A 22446-nucleotide genomic window follows, 5' to 3' on the forward strand; every position below is an offset into this window, starting at 1 on the left:
CAACATTTGAGGAGGAAGGCATTAGAGTTACTATATGCCAGGCACTTTCTTAACACTGTTCACAGCTTAACTCACCTAACTTTCATAACAACCTCATGGGGTTATTTTTATCCCCATTTGGAGATAAGCAGAGGCATAGAGCTTCTGAAGCTAGGAAATCAGGAGCTAGGTTTGAAATGTGGGCAATATGGGCCCAGAATCCTCTACTCTTCATTGATCGGCTATTACTGTCTCTCAAGAGATCATGGACCACGAATGGGGAGGAGGGCAGAGAAAATCCTTCCACATGGCTAGAGCAGACTGCTTACTCACTGTGCTTACTATCTAACCGAAAAGAAGAATCTAGTGCATACTTACATGTACTCAGTCATGTCTGACTCTGGACCTCAAGCACTGTGGCCCCCCAGGCTCCTCTATCCATGGGATGTTCCAGGCAAGAATACCAAAGCGGGTTGCCATTCTCCTCTCTAGGAGATCTTCCCGACCCAGAGATCATATACTAGAAGCCAGGTGGAAAGGAATTATATGGGTAAATTTAACCTATTCCTTAGGCCCCAACTCTGAATTCACGAATGAACTCTGTGATGAAAGGTGGAGATACAGAAGATCTCTCTAAACCTAGATGACTTGCTACATCCTCTACCTGGCAGTTCAATTATCATCAGTCCTACAAGAATGTGTGTTCCAAAACTACCATTGCCTCCCAAGCTTTGCAGTCCATTCTACATTGCTAGGAGGTCTCTGTCTGCAGAGGTCTAGATCGCCTTCTCCTTCACTCCTTGTCTGACCACACAGCAGGTTACTCCTTCACTTATTCCAAATCTAACTACTCTCCATACTCCTCCACTTCAAGACTCCAAGACACACCCTTCATGTTTTCTAGAACATATAGCAGTACTTTAGAACTAAGTAAGATGCTGGTAAGCTAATGTCCTTTTCCTTATATCCTGAAACATATTTCTAGGTTTTTAATTCTAGAAATTAAATCTAAAGAATCATTCCCTTCCCTCAACAAACTTAGCAATTTATGCCTAACATCTGCTTAGCTGTTGACCACTGACTGTCTGATATTGCTTGGTTTCTGGAGGGGTTTCTTTGTTTGCTGTTGGCGCACCATGGGCATCTGAACTCCCCAACTAGGGATCGAACCTGCGTCTTCTGCATTGCAAGGCAGATTCCCTGATATTGATATTCCTCCCTTACTTTCACAACTGGATCTTCAGGCTCTTATCTTATTTGTACCAGACAACTTCCATCTCTTTCAGTGCTTGTGTGTGTTGCATTTAGCAGGCCTCACGAACCTTCCTTGACTGATCACATTTCCCGTGATTAGCATCCTTTTGATCACAGGGGAAAAAAATGTTATTGGCGTGATTTTTTTTTATTTAATTAAATTTACTTATTTATTTTCTTAAGTATTTTCTTCTTCAGATTTCAACTATTTGGTAACCACACCTAAGTATCAAATATCCTGTGTATCAAAGCTATGTCAGCACACACTATTTAAAGACATCCTTCTTCCCTTTTCCAAATCTCAAGCATTCCTGTGATACTCCAGAAAGTATTGAAAACAATAATTAAAATAACCATGGCAGCCACAGAAGACGGGCGTTCCTCTAGACAGTGACTGGAATCATGTCCGTCATCTTTAAGCAAGAGGGAACTGCCCTCCTTTTCTTTGCACTTTGAGCTCCCACTTGAATGGTGGCAGGTCTATAAATCCTGCAGCTATAGTAACAGTTTTAGCTGCTTGGCGGCAGAAGCTGGGAAATGATAGAAGAAACAGATTACCAAGTCTTTAAATCTTTGCTATTGTGAAAGAATCCTATGAATGCAGACCTCAAATTCACATGCTATAAACACTTCAGATCTTCCTCCAGAAAATGACTTTTTCCAGGGAGGGTCAGTTACCCACCTTGAAGTTCTCCGCTCCGACTGTACAGCTCCCTTCTCTGTTCTCTCAAGTAGGCACTCATGCTGATGGCATGGGAGGAGGATTCGAACCTGCAATGAAACGCAGCAAAAAACACACAGTGAGGGAGTAACCAAATAGGTGGTGTCCAGCTACGTATATCCCCAAAGTAACCTACTTCATCCGTGGGATGCTCACTAGTGCTCCATGACCAAGATGTCCTGATCCAGGGCAGGCTGCCATGGATCGTGATTTGTGAATGGTATTCCTGGCGAAATGCTCTTCCAAGACAGAATTTGGATCTTCTGCTCATTATTGATTTCAACTGATACAACTTGATCTCTTGCAACTTTCTTTTGTCTTCAGATCCCTCGCCAAGATCCCTACACGCAATCCACACAAGCATCTCATAAAGTCATTCTGACTTTCCTCCTATGCAACCCAAAAGCCTTCAGTGGCTGCCAGCTGCCACCACAGAAATACTGGCTCCTCGGAGCTGAACTCTTGCCCTTCCAACTAGTGACAGGATGAGCACAGTGGGCTCTTTGAAATGATGTTAAATAGCTACACCAGAGAAACAAGACATCTGCAGTCTCTCCGTAACAGCCCTCAAAAGCCATATACCTTCTAAACAGTTGTCAGAATTCTTACCTGCCACCTGCCACATAAAATACTTTGAAAAATACCAAGCTACACAATGTCTGTTCATATCTCCCCAGGAACGGTTTCAGAGACTAGAAACATGGTGGATAGGTTCGTGATCTAGAACATGTCTTTAAAAGCTAAAACGACAAGAACGTGAATAAAAACAGAAACAAATCATAGTCTTCAAAGTAACTTGCAGTGGGACTTCCCCGGTGGTCCAGTGGCTAAGACTCTGGGCTCCCAATGCAGGAGGTCTGGACGTGATCCCTGGTCAGGGAACTAAGATCCCGAATGCCACAGGGCACAGACAACAATAAATAAATAAAAAGGCACCAATTTCTTTAACTAAAAAGAAAAGGTAAAGGCATTGTTCATTCACTCACTCATTCTTTAAAAAATAACAAAGAATAACTTGCAGATATGGGACAACAACAAACAGGAAAAATTATGATTATATCAAACAGTAAATTCTTCGATGTGCTAAGAAATCCCATTTCAAACCTGAGGCATTCAAAGCCAGGATAACAGGCTGACAGGAGAAATTCTTCTAAGAATTATAGCCACTCAGGGGTAAAAACAGTGAAAGAGCATCAGTGATGATGGGACAGGTTTCTGGTCACAACAAAGGAGCCTCAATATTTTCTTAATTATGCCTTCTTTATCCATTCTTTGACAAGGAAGATGAATACCAAGATGAATGTCAGTGTGAGGGAAACACTTGAGTCACTTGATCCTTTCTCTGCACCCTGCCAAGAACTGAGAGGGCACGAATAGCCAGAGGGAAGACAAAGGGCAAGGTACTTCAAAAGTGCCACCTGCCAGTCAAGAGCTGACAAGAAACCACTGACCTCCAAAAAGCACACTGACAGCTACTGATCAGAAATGGCAAAGGGCAAAAAAAATACTCGGGCAAAGACTACAAAGGCACACGGAATACCATAAGAGAAGACTTAAATACACCCAATTAACCTTGGCTAGGGGCAATTAACGGAGAAGGCAATGGCACCCCACTCCAGTACTCCTGCCTGGAAAATCCCATGGACAGAGGAGCCTGGTGGGCTGCAGTCCATGGGGTCGATAAGAGTCAGACATGACTGAGTGACTTCACTTTCACTTTTTACTTTCATGCACTGGAGAAGGAAATGGCAACCCACTCCAGTGTTCTTGCCTGGAGAATCCCAGGGACGGGGGAACTTGGTGGGCTGCCGTCTATGGGGTCGCACAGAGTCGGACACAACTGAAGCAACTTGGCAGCAGCAGCAGCAGGGGCAATTAAAGACAGCAATAAAGTTCCTCATGGATGTGATAAGAACAGAGGACGTGCCAGAATCTGAATCATTTATGACCTGATGTATTTTTACTACTTGGGAATCCTTTTTGTGTTTGCAACAAGCCACAGATTGATACAATTTTACAGTAAAAGAGGCAAGAAGGATTATCCAGTCTCACCTAATTTTACAGCCAAAGGCATGAGGGGCCATTGAGACAGGAGAACAGCCCTGACTCACACGACTCATTAATGGTGGAACCAAAACAAGAAACAGGAAGATCTGTAAGAATGGCCTAATTCTGTGTGAGTGATGAGTTTTCAGTTCAGTTCAGTTGCTCAGGCGTGTCCCACTCTTTGTGAGTCCATGAATTGCAGCATGCCAGGCCTCCCTGTCCATCACCAACTCCCGGAGTTCACTCAGACTCACGTCCATTGAGTCGGTGATGCCATCCAGCCATCTCATCCTCGGTCGTCCCCTTCTCCTCCTGCCCTCAATCCCTCCCAGCATCAGGGTCTCTTCTAATGAGTCAACTCTTCGCATGAGGTGGCCAAAGTATTGGAGTTTCAGCTTTAGCATCAGTACTTCCAAAGAACAACCAGGACTGACCTCCTTCAGAGTGGACTGCTTGGACCTCCTTGCAGTCTAAGGGACTCTCAAGAGTCTTCTCCAACACCACAGTTCAAAAGCATCAATACTTCAGTGTTCAGCTTTCTTCACAGTCCAACTCTTACATCCATACATGACCACAGGAAAAACCATAGCCTTGACTAGACGGACCTTTGTTGGCAAAGTAATATCTCTGTTTTTTAATATGCTATCTAGGTTGGTCATAACTTTCCTTCCAAAGAGTAAGTGTCTTTTAATTTCATGTCTGCAATCACCATCTGCAGTGATTTTGGAGCCCAGAAAAATAAAGTCTGACACTGTTCCCACTGTTTCCCCATCTATTTCCCATGAACTGATGGGACCAGATGCCATGATCTTAGTTTTCTGAATGTTGAGCTTTAAGCCAACTTTTTCAGTCTCCTCCTTCACTTTCATCAAGAGGCTTTTTAGTTCCTCTTCACTTTCTGCCATAAGGGTGGTGTCATCTGCATATCTGACGTGATTGATATTTCTCCCAGCAATTTTGATTCCAGCTTGTGCTTCTTCCAGCCCAGCATTTCTCATGATGTATTCTGCATATAAGTTAAATAAGCAGAGTGGCAATAGATAGCCTTGACATACTCCTTTTCCTATTTGGAACCAGTCTGTTCCATGTCCAGTTCTAACTATTGCTTCCTGACCTGCATACAGGTTTCTCAAGAGGCAGGTCAGGTGGTCTGGTATGCCCATCTCTTTCAGAATTTTCCACAGTTTATTGTGATCCACACAGTCAAAGGCTTTGGCATAGTCAATAAAGCAGAAATAGATGTTTTTTTGGAATTCTCTTCCTTTTTGCATGATCTAGCGGATGTTGGCCAGAGGAGGCAATGGCACCCCACTCCAGTACTCCTGCCTGGAAAATCCCATGGACGGAGGAGCCTGGTGGGCTGCAGTCCATGGGTCACTGAGGGTCAGACACAACTGAGCAACTTCACTTTCACTTTTCACTTTCATGCATTGGAGAAGGAAATGGCAACCCACTCCAGTGTTTTTGCCTGGAGAATCCCAGGGACGGGGGAGCCTGCTGGCTGCCGTCTTCGGGGTCACAAAGAGTCGGACATGACTGAAGTGACTTAGCAGCAGAAGCCGTATCAGATGTTGGCAATTTGATCTCTGGTTCCTCTGCCTTTGCTAAAACCAGCTTGAACATCAGGAAGTTCACAGTTCACATATTGCTGAAGCCTGGCTTGGAGAATGTTGAGGATTACTTTACTAGCGTGTGAGATGAGTGCAACTGTGTGGTAGTTTGAGCATTCTTGGCATTGCCTTTCTTTGGGATTGGAATGAAAACTGACCTTTTCCAGTCCTGTGGCCACTGCTGAGTTTTCCAAATTTGCTGGCATATTGAGTGCAGCACTTTCACAGCATCATCTTTCAGGATTTCAAATAGCTCACTGGAATTCTATCACCTCCACTAGCTTTGTTCATAGTGATGCTTTCTAAGGCCCACTTGACTTCACATTCCAGGATGCCTGGCTCTAGGTCAGTGATCACACCATCATGATTATCTGGGTCGTGAAGATCTTTTTGGTGCACATCTTCTGTGTATTCTTGCCACCTCTTCTTAATATCTTTTGCTTCTGTTAGGTCCATACCATTTCTGTCTTTTATTGAGCCCATCTTTGCATGAAATGTTTCCTTTGTATCATTAATTTTCTTGAAGAGATCTGTAGTCTTTCCCATTCTGTTGTTTTCCTCTATTTCTTTGCATTGATCACTGAGGGAGGCTTTCTTATCTCTCCTTGCTATTCTTTGGAACTCTGCATTCAGATGCTTATATCTTTCCTTTTCTCCTTTGCTTTTTGCGTCTCTTCTTTTCACAGCTATTTGTAAGGCCTCCTCAGACAGCCATTTTGCTTTTTTGCATTTCTTTTCCTTGGGGATGGTCTTGATCCCTGTCTCCTGTACAATGTCATGAACCTCAGTCCATAGTTCATCAGGCACTCTGTCTATCAGATCTAGGCCCTTAAATCTATTTCTCACTTCCACTGTATAATCATAAGGGATTTGATTTAGGTCATACCTGAATGGTCTAGTGGTTTTCCCTACTTTCTTCAATTTAAGTCTGAATTTGGCAATAAAAAGTTCATGGTCTGAGCCACAGTCAGCTCCCAGTCTTGTTTTTGCTGACTGTATAGAGCTTCTCCATCTTTGGCTACAAAGACTATAATCAATCTGATTTCGGTGTTGACCATCTGGTGATGTCCATGTGTAGAGTCTTCTCTTGTGTTGTTGGAAGAGGGTGTTTGTTATGATAAGTGCGTCCTCTTGGCAAAACTCTATTAGTCTTTGCCCTGCTTCATTCCGTATTCCAAGGCCAAATTTGCCTGTTACTCCAGGTATTTCTTGACTTCCTACTATTGCATTCCAGTCCCCTATAATGAATGAAAAGGACATCTTTTTTGGGTGTTAGTTCTAAAAGGTCTTGTAGGTCTTCATAGAACCGTTCAACTTCAGCTTCTTCAGCATTACTGGTTGGGGCACAGACTTGGATTACTGTGATATTGAATGGTTTGCCTTGGAAACGAACAGAGATCTGTAATTTTTGGGATTGCATCCAAGTACTGCATTTTAGACTATTTTGTTGACCATGATGGCTATTCCATTTCTTCTAAGGGATTCCTGCCCACAGTATAGATATCATGGTCATCCAAGTTAAATTCACCCATCCCAGTCCTTTTTAGTTTGCTGATTCCTAAAATGTCGACGATCACTCTTGCCATTTCCTGTTTGACCACTTCCAATTTGCCTTGATTCATGGACCTGACATTCCAGGTTCCTATGCAACATTACCCTTTACAGCATCGGACCTTGCTTTTATCACCAGTCACATCCACAACTGGGTATTGTTTTTGCTTTGGCTCCTTCCCTTCATTCTATTATTATGCAATAATAACAAACGTGTAATGATTTAAGTTCATTTACTCACTTCCAATAACTTATGTTTTCCAAAACCACAATTTCAAGATTGGTTAAGTGTCTAAAAATGCTTATGTGGTCTGATGTTCACAGTTAGGGGTGAGGGGTGACAGTATGAAATCTAAACACCTTGCTTTTGGCAATATGCATAGAGTGAAAATGGTCAGCTGAGCTTCAGGAGGGAAGAGGAGGATGAGGAGGGTTGGAGGAAGGAAGGCAGGGGAGGGAGGAAAGAAAAGGCCTAACAGGAGAAGGCAATGGCAGCCCACTCCAGTACTCTCGCCTGGAAAATCCCATGGACGGAGGAGCCTGGTAGGTTGCAGTCCATGGGATCACTAAGGGTCGGACACGACTGGGCGACTTTACTTTCACTTTTCACTTTCATGCATTGGAGAAGGAAATGGCAACCCACTCCAGTGTTCTTGCCTGGAGAATCCCAGGGACGGGGGAGCCTGGTGGGCTGCTGTCTGTGGGGTCACACAGAGTCGGACACAACTGAAGTGATTTAGCAGCAGCAGCAGCCACAGTAGGCCTTAGGCAGCACCTGAGGCAGTCTTAGCTGCCTCCATCAACCACCTTTCTCCCATGATATCTTGCTTGCTGGCACAGCCTTAATTTTATCTGGGCATCTGTGTCCTCCGTCCCTCTTCACTCAGCAGGAAGCTCAGGGGAAGGGGCCCCCTCTCCAGCTGGAGACCTCTTACCAAAGATAAACTCTGACTGCTTTAAAGACAGTCACCATGGTCTCCTTCCCCTTGCCAGTGACTGGTTCAGGAATGGGCTTGCAGAGGGGCTTTGCCCCTGGCAGAAAACATGAACAAATGGATGACTAACCACTACTCATGAATTAAAAAGGATTTGAAATGCTAAAGCCATTTCAGAAGGCAGTTCCATGGCGTCTTAAAAAGTTAAAACACAGTCCTACCATGTGATCCAGCAATCACGCTCCGGGGCGTTTACCCAAATGAGTCAAATACGGACACTGACACTAAACCCTGCACACGAATCTGTATCACAACTTTATCCATGACTGCCAGAAGCTGGAAGCAACCAAGATGTCTCTCAATGACTGAAAGGGAAAACTGTGGTACGGTCACAAAACTAGTATTATTTAGCAACACAAAAGATGCCACAAAAAGACACGGATGAACATTACATGTGAAAGAAGCCACTCTGAAAAGACTGGGTATTGTCTTTAAGACCTTCTAGAAAGAGCAAACTACAGAGACAGTTTAAAAACAAAAAAAGATCATTCATTTCTAGGGGTTCGGCAGTAAGGAAAGGGAGGAGGAATGAGTAAGTGAAAAACAGGATATTTAGGACAGTGAAGTTACTCTGTTAGATAGGATAATGGTAGACACATGACATCATGTATTTCTCCAAACCAGTGCAACTATATAACACAGAGAGTGAATGCTAATATAACAAAGAACTTTAATAATGATGTATCAATGTTGGTTCCTCAGTGTAACTAATGTGCCACGCCTAAGCAAGATGTTAATCAGAGGAGAAACTGTGGAGCAGAGGAACATAAGGAAAATCTCTGTACATAAGGGAAATCAATTTTTCTGCAAATCTAAAATGGCTATAAAAAATTAAGCCTATTAATTTAAAAAGAAAAAGATTTGTGGGATGAATCACACAGTTTCCTTGACACCACCATTTTTACTGGAGTGGGACTGAATGCAAAGAGAAAAGGAAAGGACCGAGTCCTTGATGACACTGTATTGGTGAATTGAGGAATCCTCTACAGTCACACTTACGTGTGAGGTAATAACCTTCTTACAAGTTAACCTATTCACTTGGGGTCCTATGTTACTTGCAGACTAAAGCATTTTAACTCCTACTGCAAACAACCTGTGAATAAAACTGGTTTTTTTTGTTTGTTTGTTTTTAAAGAACAAATTCAATAAACAGAGTGGATTTTACTACAGTCTGGGCACAGGAAATCTGCTCTCCTCAAGACTCCAAAATAAATGAACTGTTGAAACCTTCCTTAATGATTAAGAACTCTATGAATACCTGATAGAAAACAAATCTCAAAAGTGAATCAATAGAGGATACTGGACTTCCAAATATTTAAAAAGTAGGAATTCACAACATTGGGATGTATTTCTGTACTCACTTTACATGCTCAGATATGATCTTTTAAATATCTATTAATCCTCACAAGAACATAGGTTAGCCAAGATTTAAATCCTGTTTCTACCACTTGCTAGTTATGTGACCTTATGTAACTTAACTTAAAGAACTTAACCTCTTATGTGTCAAGTTTTAAATTTTAAAAAAAAAAACTGAATTTTGGAATCAAGTTTATAGAAAAGATACAAAACGGTACAAAGAGCTGCTGTATACCTTTCACCCCAAACCCTCCCTAATGTTAATGTCTTACATAATTGCAGAACATTTTGTTGCATCTAATAAATTAACATGGGTATGATATTGAACTACACACTTCATTTGAATCTCACAAAAATTTTCCACTAATAATCTTTTCCTGTTCCAGGATACCACACTGCATTTAGATCATGTGTAATTTTGATAGACTTCAGTTTCCAATGAGCTTTTTCTTTACCATGTATGTTGTTCAATAATCCCCTCTGACTAGGGCTGAGCAGAGAAAGTCATTGACCATGAGAATGAACCACACCATACCAGTAGTGTTTGGTAGGCTTTGTTTCCCACAGCACTGTTAATTCAGGGGAAGGGCTGGCTTCGCTCCCAGGATGGTGTAAGTTGTCTCCTGAGAAGCTTAAGAGCTGATTTTGATTGGGAGTCCCTTCATGGCCTCCACCAATACCATGCACTCATGGTACTATCACCAAGTATTTACTTGTCGGTCTTCTTTACTAAATTGTATGTGTCTAAGCCATGAAATTAAAACACGCTTACTCCTTGGAAGCAAAGTTATGACCAACCTAGATAGCATACTGAAAAGCAGAGACATTTGCCAACAAAGGTCCGTCTAGTCAAGGCTATGGTTTTTCCAGTGGTCATGTATGGATGTGAGAGTTGGACTGTGAAGAAAGCTGAGCGCCGAAAAATTGATACTTTTGAACTGTGGTGTTGGAGAAGACTCTTGAGAGTCCCTTGGACTGCAAGAAGATCCAACCAGTCCATCCTAAAGGAGACCAGTCCTGGGTGTTCATTGGAAGGACTGATGCTGAGGCTGAAACTCCAATACTTAGGCCACCTCATGTGAAGAGCTGACTCATTGGAAAAGACCCTGATGCTGGGAGGAACTGGGGGCAGGAGGAGAAGGGGAGGACAGAGGATGAGATGGCTGGATGGCATCACCAACTCAATGCACATGAGTTTGGGTGAACTCTGGGAGTTGGTGATGGACAGGGAGGCCTGGTGTGCTGCGATTTATGGGGTCACAAAGAGTTGGACACAACTGAGCGACTGAACTGAACTGAAGGAGTCAGTGCCTCAACTTTTTTTTCATGTGTAAAAGAGCATGAAAAATAGTACCCACACCCATAAGATTTTTATATGAATGAGTAAATGAGATAATCCTTGAAAATAGCTTTATGCCTTGGCTAGCACTTAGTAAGGACTCAGAAGTATTAACCACTACTCTTGCTGCCCAAATCTGATATAATCTGAATTAAATTATGATTAATTGAGACTCTCCTGAGAAACCCATTTATCACAGTGCCTGGTACATAGTAAGCACTGAGCAATGGTAGCTGTTACTGTTATTACTATTAATGTTAATAATTATATTAACTATTAGCTGTTACCAAGTGACACTAACTTATGACCTGCTGAGGAGGGTAGTTGGTCATAATAAGGAAAAAAGAATGTCCACATTATTCTTTTATTAATTCAAGTAAAACCCAATACTACTTAGCTAGCTTTATGACTTTATTAACAAAGGTTGTTTCTTGGCACTTGGGGCCTTTGCAAAGGCTAAAATACTTCATTTCCTTTCATTCCATATAAAATTCCCCAGAAACAAGAGGGGAATTTCTCATTTTATATAAAAATACCCAGAAATGAATTCTAGAAATTATTAAAAGTTTTAGATAGTCCAGCAACCATAGTCCAAAATAGCCACTCCTCTTACAGAAGACGAAAGTACACAAAATTGAATATATATATTTAGTATATAAGAGGAATATATATTGCTACCATAATTCTTTCAAAGCAACTTTAACTGCATGAAATAATGACTGTTAATAAAGTAGAAAACCATTCAACTTGGATCTAACACATCTGAACATCTATCTTACCAGCAGGGAGATACTTACTTGAAAAGAGAATTTTTTGGCCTTTGAGGTTTCTTCTTGGCAAAAAAGGCTGCACAGTCGCGTCCACTGCTGGCATAACTGAGCTGCGCTGATGGTTCAGAGGCTGTACGTGTATTTTTCATATCCAAGTACTCAGTCAACAGCATCTGTACAAGCAAATAAACAGCTTAAAATTAACATGCACCTTTACGATATGCAGTTTTAAAACCATGAAGACCTAATTCTAAAACCTCCTTGACTAAGAAGGGTATTAACCTAGCTATTCATTATTTCTAGTAGTAGACCTAAGGAAAGATTCATTATGTTCCAAAAGTCATGGATTTGCTACCTGTGCCTAAAACTGAGAACAGGGTATAGTGGGCATTTGCACGTGGGGGTAAATGGGAAGTTTTTATTGAGGGTCTACTATGTGTCAGGCATGAAGTTGGGTGAGTCAAGCAATATACTCCTGCGGTCATAATTTAAGCCTCATTATTCCAAATTATAGTAGCATCAGCAGTAATGCCGTAATGTTTACTGAGCGCTTACTACGTTGCAGGCAAGGGGCTAATCCATTTAGATGTGTTACTTCATTTAAAGAACAAAATCTTATCAGGGAGGTCAGTTCTCAGAACATAGACAAGGAAATGGACCAGCAACCTAAAACACCTGCCAAGCAGGCCAGCGGAGGCCACAGTGGACTAAGTGGTCTTGACCCGCAAATAATCTTGAGGGCCACTACTCATCTTCAGAGCTTCAAAGCAACAAAAGCAACAGGGTTTTTTTTTTTTTTTTTTTAATCACTACTGCCATCAGGTCCTGCTTATAAAAATGAATCCACTTCAGAGCCTCAAGGGTTCGGAGGCCTGGGCTAGAATCAGTTGTACTATCTTTAAGACAAGTATAGTAAAAAGTCCCCACTGTTCAGAAAGAAAACAGCAGATCTGGAAAAGAAATCACCACGGTTCCTAAGAATATCTAACCTGGGACTAAAGTCTATCAACTCACTTCTATAATCACTTGCCACATTTACAATCTCACGATAACCAAGTGGTATAACAGTACATGTTGGCAAACAATTCTATCCATGACGGAACTGAAATCCCATATCACTAGTATCCCTGCATATGGGTGGGTGTGTGTGTGTGTGTGTGTGTGTATTCATTCATTCAAAGTGTGAGAACCATATTAAGCATTATCATCAAAAAACATTTATGAAGCATCTGTGACTATACTGCTCCAAGTAAATTTTAAAGCCAATCATGTCTCTATTATGATCACATACACCTTATTGAGTACTTATCACATATCAGGCATTTTGGAAACATGATCTTACTCAATCCTCAAATCTATGACGTGTTACTAATTTTAATTTAGAGATGAGGAAACTGAGAATTAGTGGTGTTAAAAAAACTAGCCCATATGGGTGTAGAGGAGCAGGAGTTAACAGGAAATTTCTGTACGCTCCGGCTTCCCTGATAGCTCAGTTGGTAAAGAATCCGCCTGCAATGCAGGAGACCCCGGTTCAATTCCTGGGTTGGGCAGATTCTCTGAAGAAGGGATAGGCTACCCACTCCAGTATTCTTGGGCTTCCCTTGTGGCTCAGCTGGTAAAGAATCTGCCTGCAATGCGGGAGACCTGGGTTTGATCCCTGGGTTGGGAAGATCCCCTGCAGAAGGGATAGGCTACCCACTCCAGTATTCTGGCCTGGAGAATTCCATGGACTGTATTGCCCATGAGGTTGCAAAGAGTCGGACATAATTGAGCAACTTTCACTTTCACTTTCTGTATGTTCCCCAACAATTTACTATGAGCTTTAAAATGCTCTTTAAAAACCTCAAAAGAAAAGGAGAGGGAAAAAAGGAGGGAAGTAGAAACTAGCCTGAGGTCTTATATTTACAGTGTAACAGGTCAGGATTTCAACTCAGGTTTAGTTCACACCAGTCTGTTTTCTTCCCCATGACAGTCCACTCTCACTAACTGCACAAAATCTATCACTGAGACGGATTGCAGCTGTCAGTGAATGGATTTTTGTTGTTGCTGTTCAGTCACCAAGTTGTCTCTGACATTTTTGAGACCCATGGACTGTAGCCCACCAGGCTCATGGGATTTCCCAGCAAGAATACTGAAGTGGGTTGCCATTTCCTTCTCCAGGGGATCTTCCCGACACAAGGATCAAACCTGCATTTCCTGCACTGGCAGGCAGATTCTTTACCACTGAAGCCATCAGGGAAGCCCCTGTGGGCTTCTTTTATTTCATCCTCTGTACAATAAATGTACTTCATTTGATTTTCTGTACAATAAAGAGTTCACTGGGAAACAATGAAACATGTTAAGAGATTGGTCAATGTTTTGTTTTTTTTCTTTATGAGGTCCCTGGAGTATTACTCAGTATGCTGAGGAAGTAATATAATGACAAGTACTATCTCTGTTAATATATCACCCAAATTGCACAACAGTCAGAGAGAGAATTGAATTGGGTCTCTAGTAACAATTCCAGTGAGGGACTCAATTATTTTGCAGATTTAGCACTGATGTTAATAAAGTTTGCAGGAATCTGTGATCAAAAGAAGGTCAGTAAATCAGAGAAGAATTTCAACTTGTTGACATCTTTCAAATTTCAACACAGAATGATGTCTACAAATACCCTGGTTTCACTTAAGTGTTGGTCATTACACCAATATGACAGAATTATGTTTCTACCAAAGCCACACTATACCAAAGTAATTCTTCTGAAGTAATTATTGTCCTATAAATCAATGACTGTCCTTTTATAATAAAATATTGACTGACCAGGACATAACTAAGCAGCATCCTTAAAATCCAGGTATTTTATGATCATTGTTCTTTTTCTCCACATCCCCTTAATTATTAGAGCTCAGGATTCTTAGTCTTTCTATTCACCAGCTTCTCCCTTTCTATCTATACAAATATACTATTTCTAATACATTTTTCTGGTGACAAATATCTTCCTTTGGTTCTCACAATCTATTATCTTTTTTCCTGTCTTTTGGTTCTAAACTTTAAAAAGCAGTCTCCACATATATTATGTCCCCTACCATAATGTGGTCTTTATCCCTCATTTCTCTCCCAAGCTTCAATCCTACATCTGTGACTTCATGCCTGACCTATTCACTTATTTCACATAAAATCAATCCTAAATTCTGAAACCTAAATCATCTTCCCATAAAAATTAGTAATTTCTTCTTTCAACTTTCTGTTTAGTATTTTCTTACTGTCACTGATCTCCAGGTTTAAAACTTCAGAACAATCCTTAATACATTCCCTTATCCTTTGTATTCACAAAGGAGTTAGTGCCCAAATTCATTAATCTCTCTTTCTCAACTCAATGAGGTTGCCCCTTCTGGTCCATTCTGACAGTCACCACGTTAGTTCAACTCATGCAGTTTTCCTCATTGAGTTTTCTGTCTCCCATCTCTTATTCTTCCAATCCTCCTACACCTTCAATAGAGTGATCTTCCTTAAAAAAAAAGTTGCTCCAAAAAAGTGTAAAAGTGACTTTATCTACAAAAGAGAAATAGAGTTACAGATGTAGAAAACAAACACGCACAGTTACCAGGGGGCAAAAGGCAATTAGGACTGACATATACACACTGAAAAAAAGAAAAAAGTGAAAGTGTTAGTCACTCAGTTGTGTCTGACTCTGTGCGACCCCTGGACTGCACCCCACCAGGCTCCTCTGTCCATGGGATTCGCCAGGCAAGAATACTGGAGTGGGTTGCCATTCCTTTTTCCGGGGGATGGTTCTGACCCAGGGATCAAACCCGGGTCTCCTGCATTGCAGGTGAATTCTTTTACCATCTGAGACACCAGAGAAGCCCACATAAAATAGGCAACTAAGAAGAACCTACTGTATAGCACAGGAACTCTGCTAGGTACTCTGTAATGGCCTACCTGGGAAAAAAAAATCTAAAAAAGAGCTGATGTATATATGTATAACTGATTCACTTTGCTGTATACCTGAAACTTATACAATATCAACTCGACTCCAATAAAAATCATACAGAAAAAAAATAAAAAACAAACACAGTTGCTGCTACCATCACAAGACTCTTAATCTCATCATTTACAACAATCTGACCTCAATATTCCAATCATATCTTATTCTCCTTAAGATGAAACCAGCACTCCAATCAAGATCACACACTTAACTTTCCCCTGTATATGCCTGGGCCTTCTCATTTCTGGAATGTCTATCCTAGACTACCCTCTCTCCTAACAGACCCTTCCAAAAAACAGTTCCAATATTTTCTCTTCAACAACTCCTTTCCCAGGCCACTGGAAATGAGCTGTCTCCTTTTCTGAGCTCCTCAAGTACCCACTTTCAGATCAGATCAGTCGCTCAGTCGTGTCCAACTCTTTGCGAACCCATGAATTGCAGCATGCCAGGCCTCCCTGTCCATCACCAACTCCCGGAGTTCACTCAGACTCACATCCATAGAGTCAGTGATGCCATCCAGCCATCTCATCCTCTGTCATCCCCTTCTCCTCCTGCCCCCAATCCCTCCCAGCATCAGAGTCTTTTCCAATGAGTCAACTCTTCGCATGAGGTGGCCAAAGTACTGCAGTTTCAGCTTTAGCATCATTCCTTCCAAAGAAATCCCAGGGCTGATCTCCTTCAGAATGGACTGGTTGGATTTCCTTGCAGTTCAAGGGACTTTCAAGAGTCTTTTCCAACACCACAGTTCAAAAGCATCAATTCTTCGGCATTCAGCTTTCTTCACAGTCCAACTCTCACATCCATACATGACCACAGGAAAAACCATAGCCTTGACTAGACGAATCTTTGTTGGCAAAGTAATGTCTCTGCTTTTCAATATGCTATCTAGGTTGGTCATAACTTTCCTTCCAAGGAGTAAGCGTCTTTTAATTTCATGGCTGCAGTCACCATCTGCAGTGATTTTGGAGCCCAGAAAAATAAAGTCTGACATTGTTTCCACTGTTTCCCCATCTATTTCCCATGAAGTGATGGGACCAGATGCCATGATCTTCGTTTTCTGAATGTTGTGTAAATGTGTATGTAAAGTACCCACTTTACATATCAGTAAATAAGTATTCATCCAAAACTGCCCAATACTATTAGCTATTGTCTAATGAAAAGATGTCTCACCATTAATAAATAGGAGGAACTTTTATGTTCCTTAAAGCATTATATTTCTTTACTTCTACCACAGAGCCATGCAACATACCAGTGAATCAAAAAATACAGGGAACCAATGAATTTTTTGAAAAGCAAGTGATGAGAAGCCTTGATGTACGCTATGCTATGCTATGCTAAGTCGCTTCAGTCATGTACAACTCTGTGCGACCCCAGAGACAGCAGCCCACCAGGCTCCGCCGTCCCTGGGATCCTCCAGGCAAGAATACTGGAGTGGGTTGCCATTTCCTTCTCCAGTGCATGAAAGAGAAAAGTGAAAGTGAAGTCGCTCAGTCATATCCGACTCTCAGTGACCCCATGGACTGCAGCCCACCAGGCTCCTCTGTCCATGGGATTTTCCAGGCAAGAGTACTGGAGTGGGGTGCCATTGCCTTCTCCAGCCTTGATGTATATATGTTGTTAGATGCAAATTAGTGATAGTCTCCAAAGCAGAAAGAGACCTATAAATGAGTCCAGAGTATAAAAACGTACACTGTGAATAAAGTAACAAAGGGAGAGGTGCGATTTTAACCACAGGCTTTGTGGTGTCTGCTTCCTTCGTTGTGTTTCCCTCTTTTTCCTAATAACATTCACCACCAGCTGAAAAATACTGCTTTAAAACAGGTAAAGTTTTATGTTGACACTCAAATTGGCAAAGGTGTAATATTTTTTAATATCTCAAAGAACAAATAGCCCCTACTCTAAGATGCCTGTAATGTGTCTGAATTAGGTTAAATCTTCTACTACAGAGTCTTGACACAAACACCAGATGCTTGGTATTAAAATATAACCATATCATTTCTTGGTGATTTTACATCATTGTGGATAACATACTGCATCTTCGAAATTGTACATAAATTTCCTAAGTGCTCACGGATGAGTTCAAATTTCCATTTTTATGAAAAGAAATAAGCCATACAGCTTGTCTTTTGCCTGGGGAAAATCACCCAAGATTGGAATTCCGGGGTCAAAGAGCATTCATATAGTATCAAATACATTCTGCCCACAGAAAATCTGCAGAAGATAATTCTTCTTGGCTTTACATTCCTTCTTATTTCAGACATGCATCTCTTTTCTCTTTGTAAGTACCAGGAAGTACTATTTCTTCTTGATCAAGAGTTCAAAAAATTAAAAGGCATAATTAATATCTGTGCTTTAAGTTTAACTTAAAAGGTGTTCATTTGTATTGAGTTGGCCAAAATGTTTGTTTGGGGTTTTCCTATATGGTATTATGGAAAAACCCCACCTTTCTGTTCAACTTAATAATAACTGAAGACAAGAAATAAGAAAGTATAATTGAAAAGTACCTGAAAAATCTATATATACCAGTGATATCATGATTCAAATGTATTTACTGAGTATCTGGTATGTTAGATGGTTCTGTGGTAGAAGCAAAGAAATATAATGCTTTAGCAGAGCATACAAACTGGGATGGTCAAGCATCTCTTCTGCTAGAATACTGATTAGCAGTTGCTAAGATGCTAGTCAGAAATTCCATGATATATAAAGCAGGGCCAAGATGTTGAGAATTATAACATGCTCTAACATTGAAAACATCATTCTGAACGAATCCCTCATTTACTATACAGTCCTCTTTATTTAACATATTAACTATGGCTGCTTGTGGTTATACATGGAGAATTTTGTTTTTAAATAAATGCGAGATTTACAGACTTAGAATTAACACATCTCCTGTTATCAGCTTCTCCATTTACCCAACTAGCTACTTTGTGAAACATCGAGATCCTTCTAGATACTGATCCTTTTTAGTGTCTTTCAGCTTACAAAATGCTCGCCTCACATAAGGACTGTTTCCCAACCATTAATGGACTTGGGAGGAGCCAGGCCTGTACCCTGGGATGTCTCTATGTCAGAGCCTACTTTGCCAGGCAAACAGCCAACCCTCAATCAGCTAGTCAGATTTCTCTGTGTTAGTGGGACACAGTCTGTGCTGGTGAACGTGAGGAGATGTAAATACCCTGGGGCAATCATCTTTCACCATGTGGATGAAAAATCACAGAAAGCCCATCTGCACAGAAAGAATAAAGAATGAACCAGAGGGCCAGAGAGAAAGAGAAGACTCACAGGAGAGAGATTCACAGTTTGCAAACTAAGTTTTCCACAGTGCAAAGGTCTCAAACTGATCTGATAAGGTCTTAGACTTTCTACCCTTGGGTCCCGCAATATATCCTTACAGTCTTCAGTATGTTTTCCTTATTTCCTTATGATAATCTGAATGAGTCTATGTTTCTTCACTAAGCTATCTCTGGATAAATGAATATACACTAATATGCATCTATGTGTATATTCTATGTATACAGAATATATTCTATGTATATATTCTATGTATAAATGAATATATACTAATAATATACTAATATGCATCTAGCAACATTAATATCACAAATACAATTTTTGTAAAACACTGTATCTTATGAAAACAGTAGTAGTAGTAGTGGTTTGCACAGATTTCAACCTCTGCAACTAGGAGAGCGATTCTCCGGATTACAACCTTCATATGTTCAATGATTTATGTCAAAGCCATACTGTATTTGTGTCCCCTACCAGCCCCCTCCCGACCATGAATCTGAGAATTAGATTACTGCATGACAGCAGCAGTACTAAGGTGAAAGAAAAAAAAAAATCACCTTGAGCTCCCACTATGAACTAAGGCTCAACTTCCTTATGTGGTACCTTGTATATGCCTATAATAAATACTGCAGTTTTTAATAATCTGCTCTTTTAAAATACAGATGCCCAGGAGTTTCTGTTCTAGGAACAGCAAAGTGACTTTCAATGGATTAACCCTCATACTGATAATAATTATAAAAGCTGAAAAAAAAAAAAAAAAAAAACATTTAAAAAAAACAGAAGTTGAAGACCCTGGAGAGGAACCAAATTAGGCAGTACCTTTGGTTATGACCCCTGGAAGAAAGGAAGCACACTAGGTGAGCTCTCTCGGCTTTTCCCCAGAGAACCCTTCCAGGGACCATGGAGTAAGAGTAGAAGCCACGCAGAAACTCCAGGCTCTCTGGATGGTGGACACAAGGCCCAGGTAAAGGGAGACCAGGATGTCCAGAATTTGAGAAATCCGGAGGAAGAGGAGGAGCAAAATCAGAGTAGTACACCCCTCAGACTGTCACCTTGATTCCAGACACACTAAACAGTAAGACTGAAACAATGTAATGACAGTTTAAAAAATGAGGACCACTATTTACAATTACTAAAAACTATCAGGTTTCCCCCATAAGGTTGCTAATGAGTAAAATATTTGTAACAAAGAAAAACAGAAAAAGTTATCTTTTGAAAATAGCAGTCTTATTTCCCTATTATATAAAGACTAAAATATTCTGCCATAAGAAAACCAGTCATTCTGCAAATAAAAGGCTGCCTGCTTAACTATACTCATTATCAGTGGCAATTGTATCATTAAGACTACTATGTATATGGTCTTGTGAACAGTTCCTTAGTGTTCAAAGTAAAAGAAACCAAAAAATTCCAAGAGTTACACAAGTACTTTCCGGTCCTCTGTCAAATTCCTGGTAAGTCTCAAAGAGACATTTAGCTCCTCAGTCCCCTCAAAAGAAGAGTTTTTAACAAAGAAATCCCAATTTTAAAAGAAAGGTTTCATTTACTTTAAACATATTTACTTAATATGTAAAATATGCAACATATTGTCCTGGATATGAAATCAAGACTGAAAAAAAAAAAATCCTAATATCAAAACAAGTGAATTTTACTACATATAAATTAAAACTTTAAGGGAATTAAAAGTCAAATCAAGCCAAATCAATCAATCCTTCCCTCAATGTGCTTATCTAGTCATACAGACACAAGAATGACTACAACACAAGAGAGAAAGTAGAAAGCATTGGGTCAAAGAAATTGTTGTGAGCATTTATAGAAGGATAAGATTGCTCCCATCCAGGTGGTTCAGTGGGTAAAGAATCCGCCTGCAATGCAGACACAGGAGACACGGGTTTGATTTCTGGGTCGGAAGGATTCCCAGGAGGAGGGCAAGGCATCCCACTCCAGTATTCTTGTCTGGAAGAATCCCATGGACAAGCGGAGCCTGGTGGGCCACAGCCTATAGGGCTGCAAAGAGTCGGACATGACTGAAGCGATTGAGCATGCAAAGGACAATAAAGAGTTTCAAGATCACGGCAGTATAGGACAAAAATATAATCTTATAATGTATAAAAAGCAAAAAATAAGGCAGAAAGAAAAGGAAATTTCAGGTGTCTTCAGTTAACTACAAAATAGTTCAGGTAACATAAAAATGAAGCCTGAGAGATGAGCCTGGAAAGGTGGTAAATTCACAAACTTCTCAGGGTCTGTAACCCCAGTATTGAAGTCAAGTACAGAATGAGGAGGCAGGAAAAAGCTTTCAACGGGTAAATAAAATGTTGATGGATATACTCTAAGTAAATTAATCTGCTAGCATATACAATAATAGATTAGAAGGCAATGGGATTTGCAGGGGAAAAATGAATGATTAAGGAAATAAGATAAAAGGAGGGGACAAGGAAAAAAACCTACCAAGATGAATTTTAAAAAATAAAAAGGATTTTAAGCTAAAGTAGTGGCAATGAGATTTTACAATTAGGCATACATTTCTGAGTTGATGTCTAGAAAAAATATGAAAAAAATTTAACCAGCTACTCTAGAAGGAAAGAAGACAAGTTTTAAAATGGCAAAAAAGACTGCATATTCAAGGGACTAAAAAAATATTGTTCCATGAACAACGATCAGGAAGGCAGTAACAATGAGTTTGATAGGAACAATAAATTTAGTTTGGAATATAATCCCTTGTGAAGCATATGAATATTCATATGCACCCTCAAATACATAATTGTGAAAGGGGAAATAATGCTGATGAGATTTCCTTGATTTATACACTAATTAACTTCCATTAGGACTGTTAAGTGTTTGTCTAGGAGTTCTCTGAAGGATACTGTGAAGGACATATATTTTTGAATATTTGTAACCTGATTTTATCCTTTATTTTTATTTATTTATTTTTGTTGTTGTTGGCAAAGTGATGTCTCTGCTTTTGAATATGCTATCTAGGTTGGTCATAACTTTCCTGCCAAGGAGTAAGCGTCTTTTTTTTTTTTTTGAATATATGAGAATTTTTATTCTTATATATTCATATTTATAAGAATAAATATGAAAAGTTACTCAAATTCATTATCAGAAAAAGGCAGATCAAGACCACAGCAAGATACTCTTTTACACCAGTGTTCAAAATTATCAAGTTCTAGGAAAAAAATATTGAGCTCTCCTATAAAATTGTTTGTGGCATTATGAATTAGGAACAGTACTTGGGAAAACGAGTTGTCATTGCCTTATATTCTTATTTCCTGTGGCTCGGAAATTCCAGTAAGTATATACCAACAGAAAGAACTTTCTGATGAGATTAGTAGTGAACACATGCATGCTGAAATGTGTAAACATTTGAAAGATCCAAATTACTCAATGACTCAATATTTTTCAAATGACCAATGCAAACTGATACAAAATCATGCATGATTAAAAGATCCATTCAAAATTCAAGATACACTAATGTACTTTAATGTAACAGAATATAAAAAGTTCATCTGATTTCAGATTCCACATTGCAATGAATCTTTAAGAAACTATTGCTTGTCAAGTTTTGGT

The 22446-nt window shown here is 40.1% G+C and overlaps 1 protein-coding gene across 8 annotated transcripts in view; it reads right to left on the bottom strand.

Annotated features, from left to right (window-relative positions):
* EXOC4 (exocyst complex component 4) overlaps positions 1-22446 on the bottom strand; it is an 802504-nt gene that overhangs the window by 566364 nt on the left and 213694 nt on the right. For all 8 annotated transcript variants that reach the window (XM_086395578.1, XM_086395579.1, XM_086395580.1 and 5 more), the window contains 2 exons: positions 11649-11794; positions 1916-2004 (listed from right to left, as the gene is read on the bottom strand). In XM_086395578.1, coding sequence (XP_086251704.1) covers positions 1916-2004; positions 11649-11794 — 235 coding nt within the window. The remainder of the gene's footprint in view (positions 1-1915; positions 2005-11648; positions 11795-22446) is intronic.

The sequence above is a fragment of the Bos grunniens genome, chromosome 4 (genome assembly GCF_055505025.1).
Source record: "Bos grunniens cultivar Pamir isolate PY7600 chromosome 4, Bosgru_T2T1.0, whole genome shotgun sequence".
NCBI lineage: Eukaryota > Metazoa > Chordata > Mammalia > Artiodactyla > Bovidae > Bos > Bos grunniens.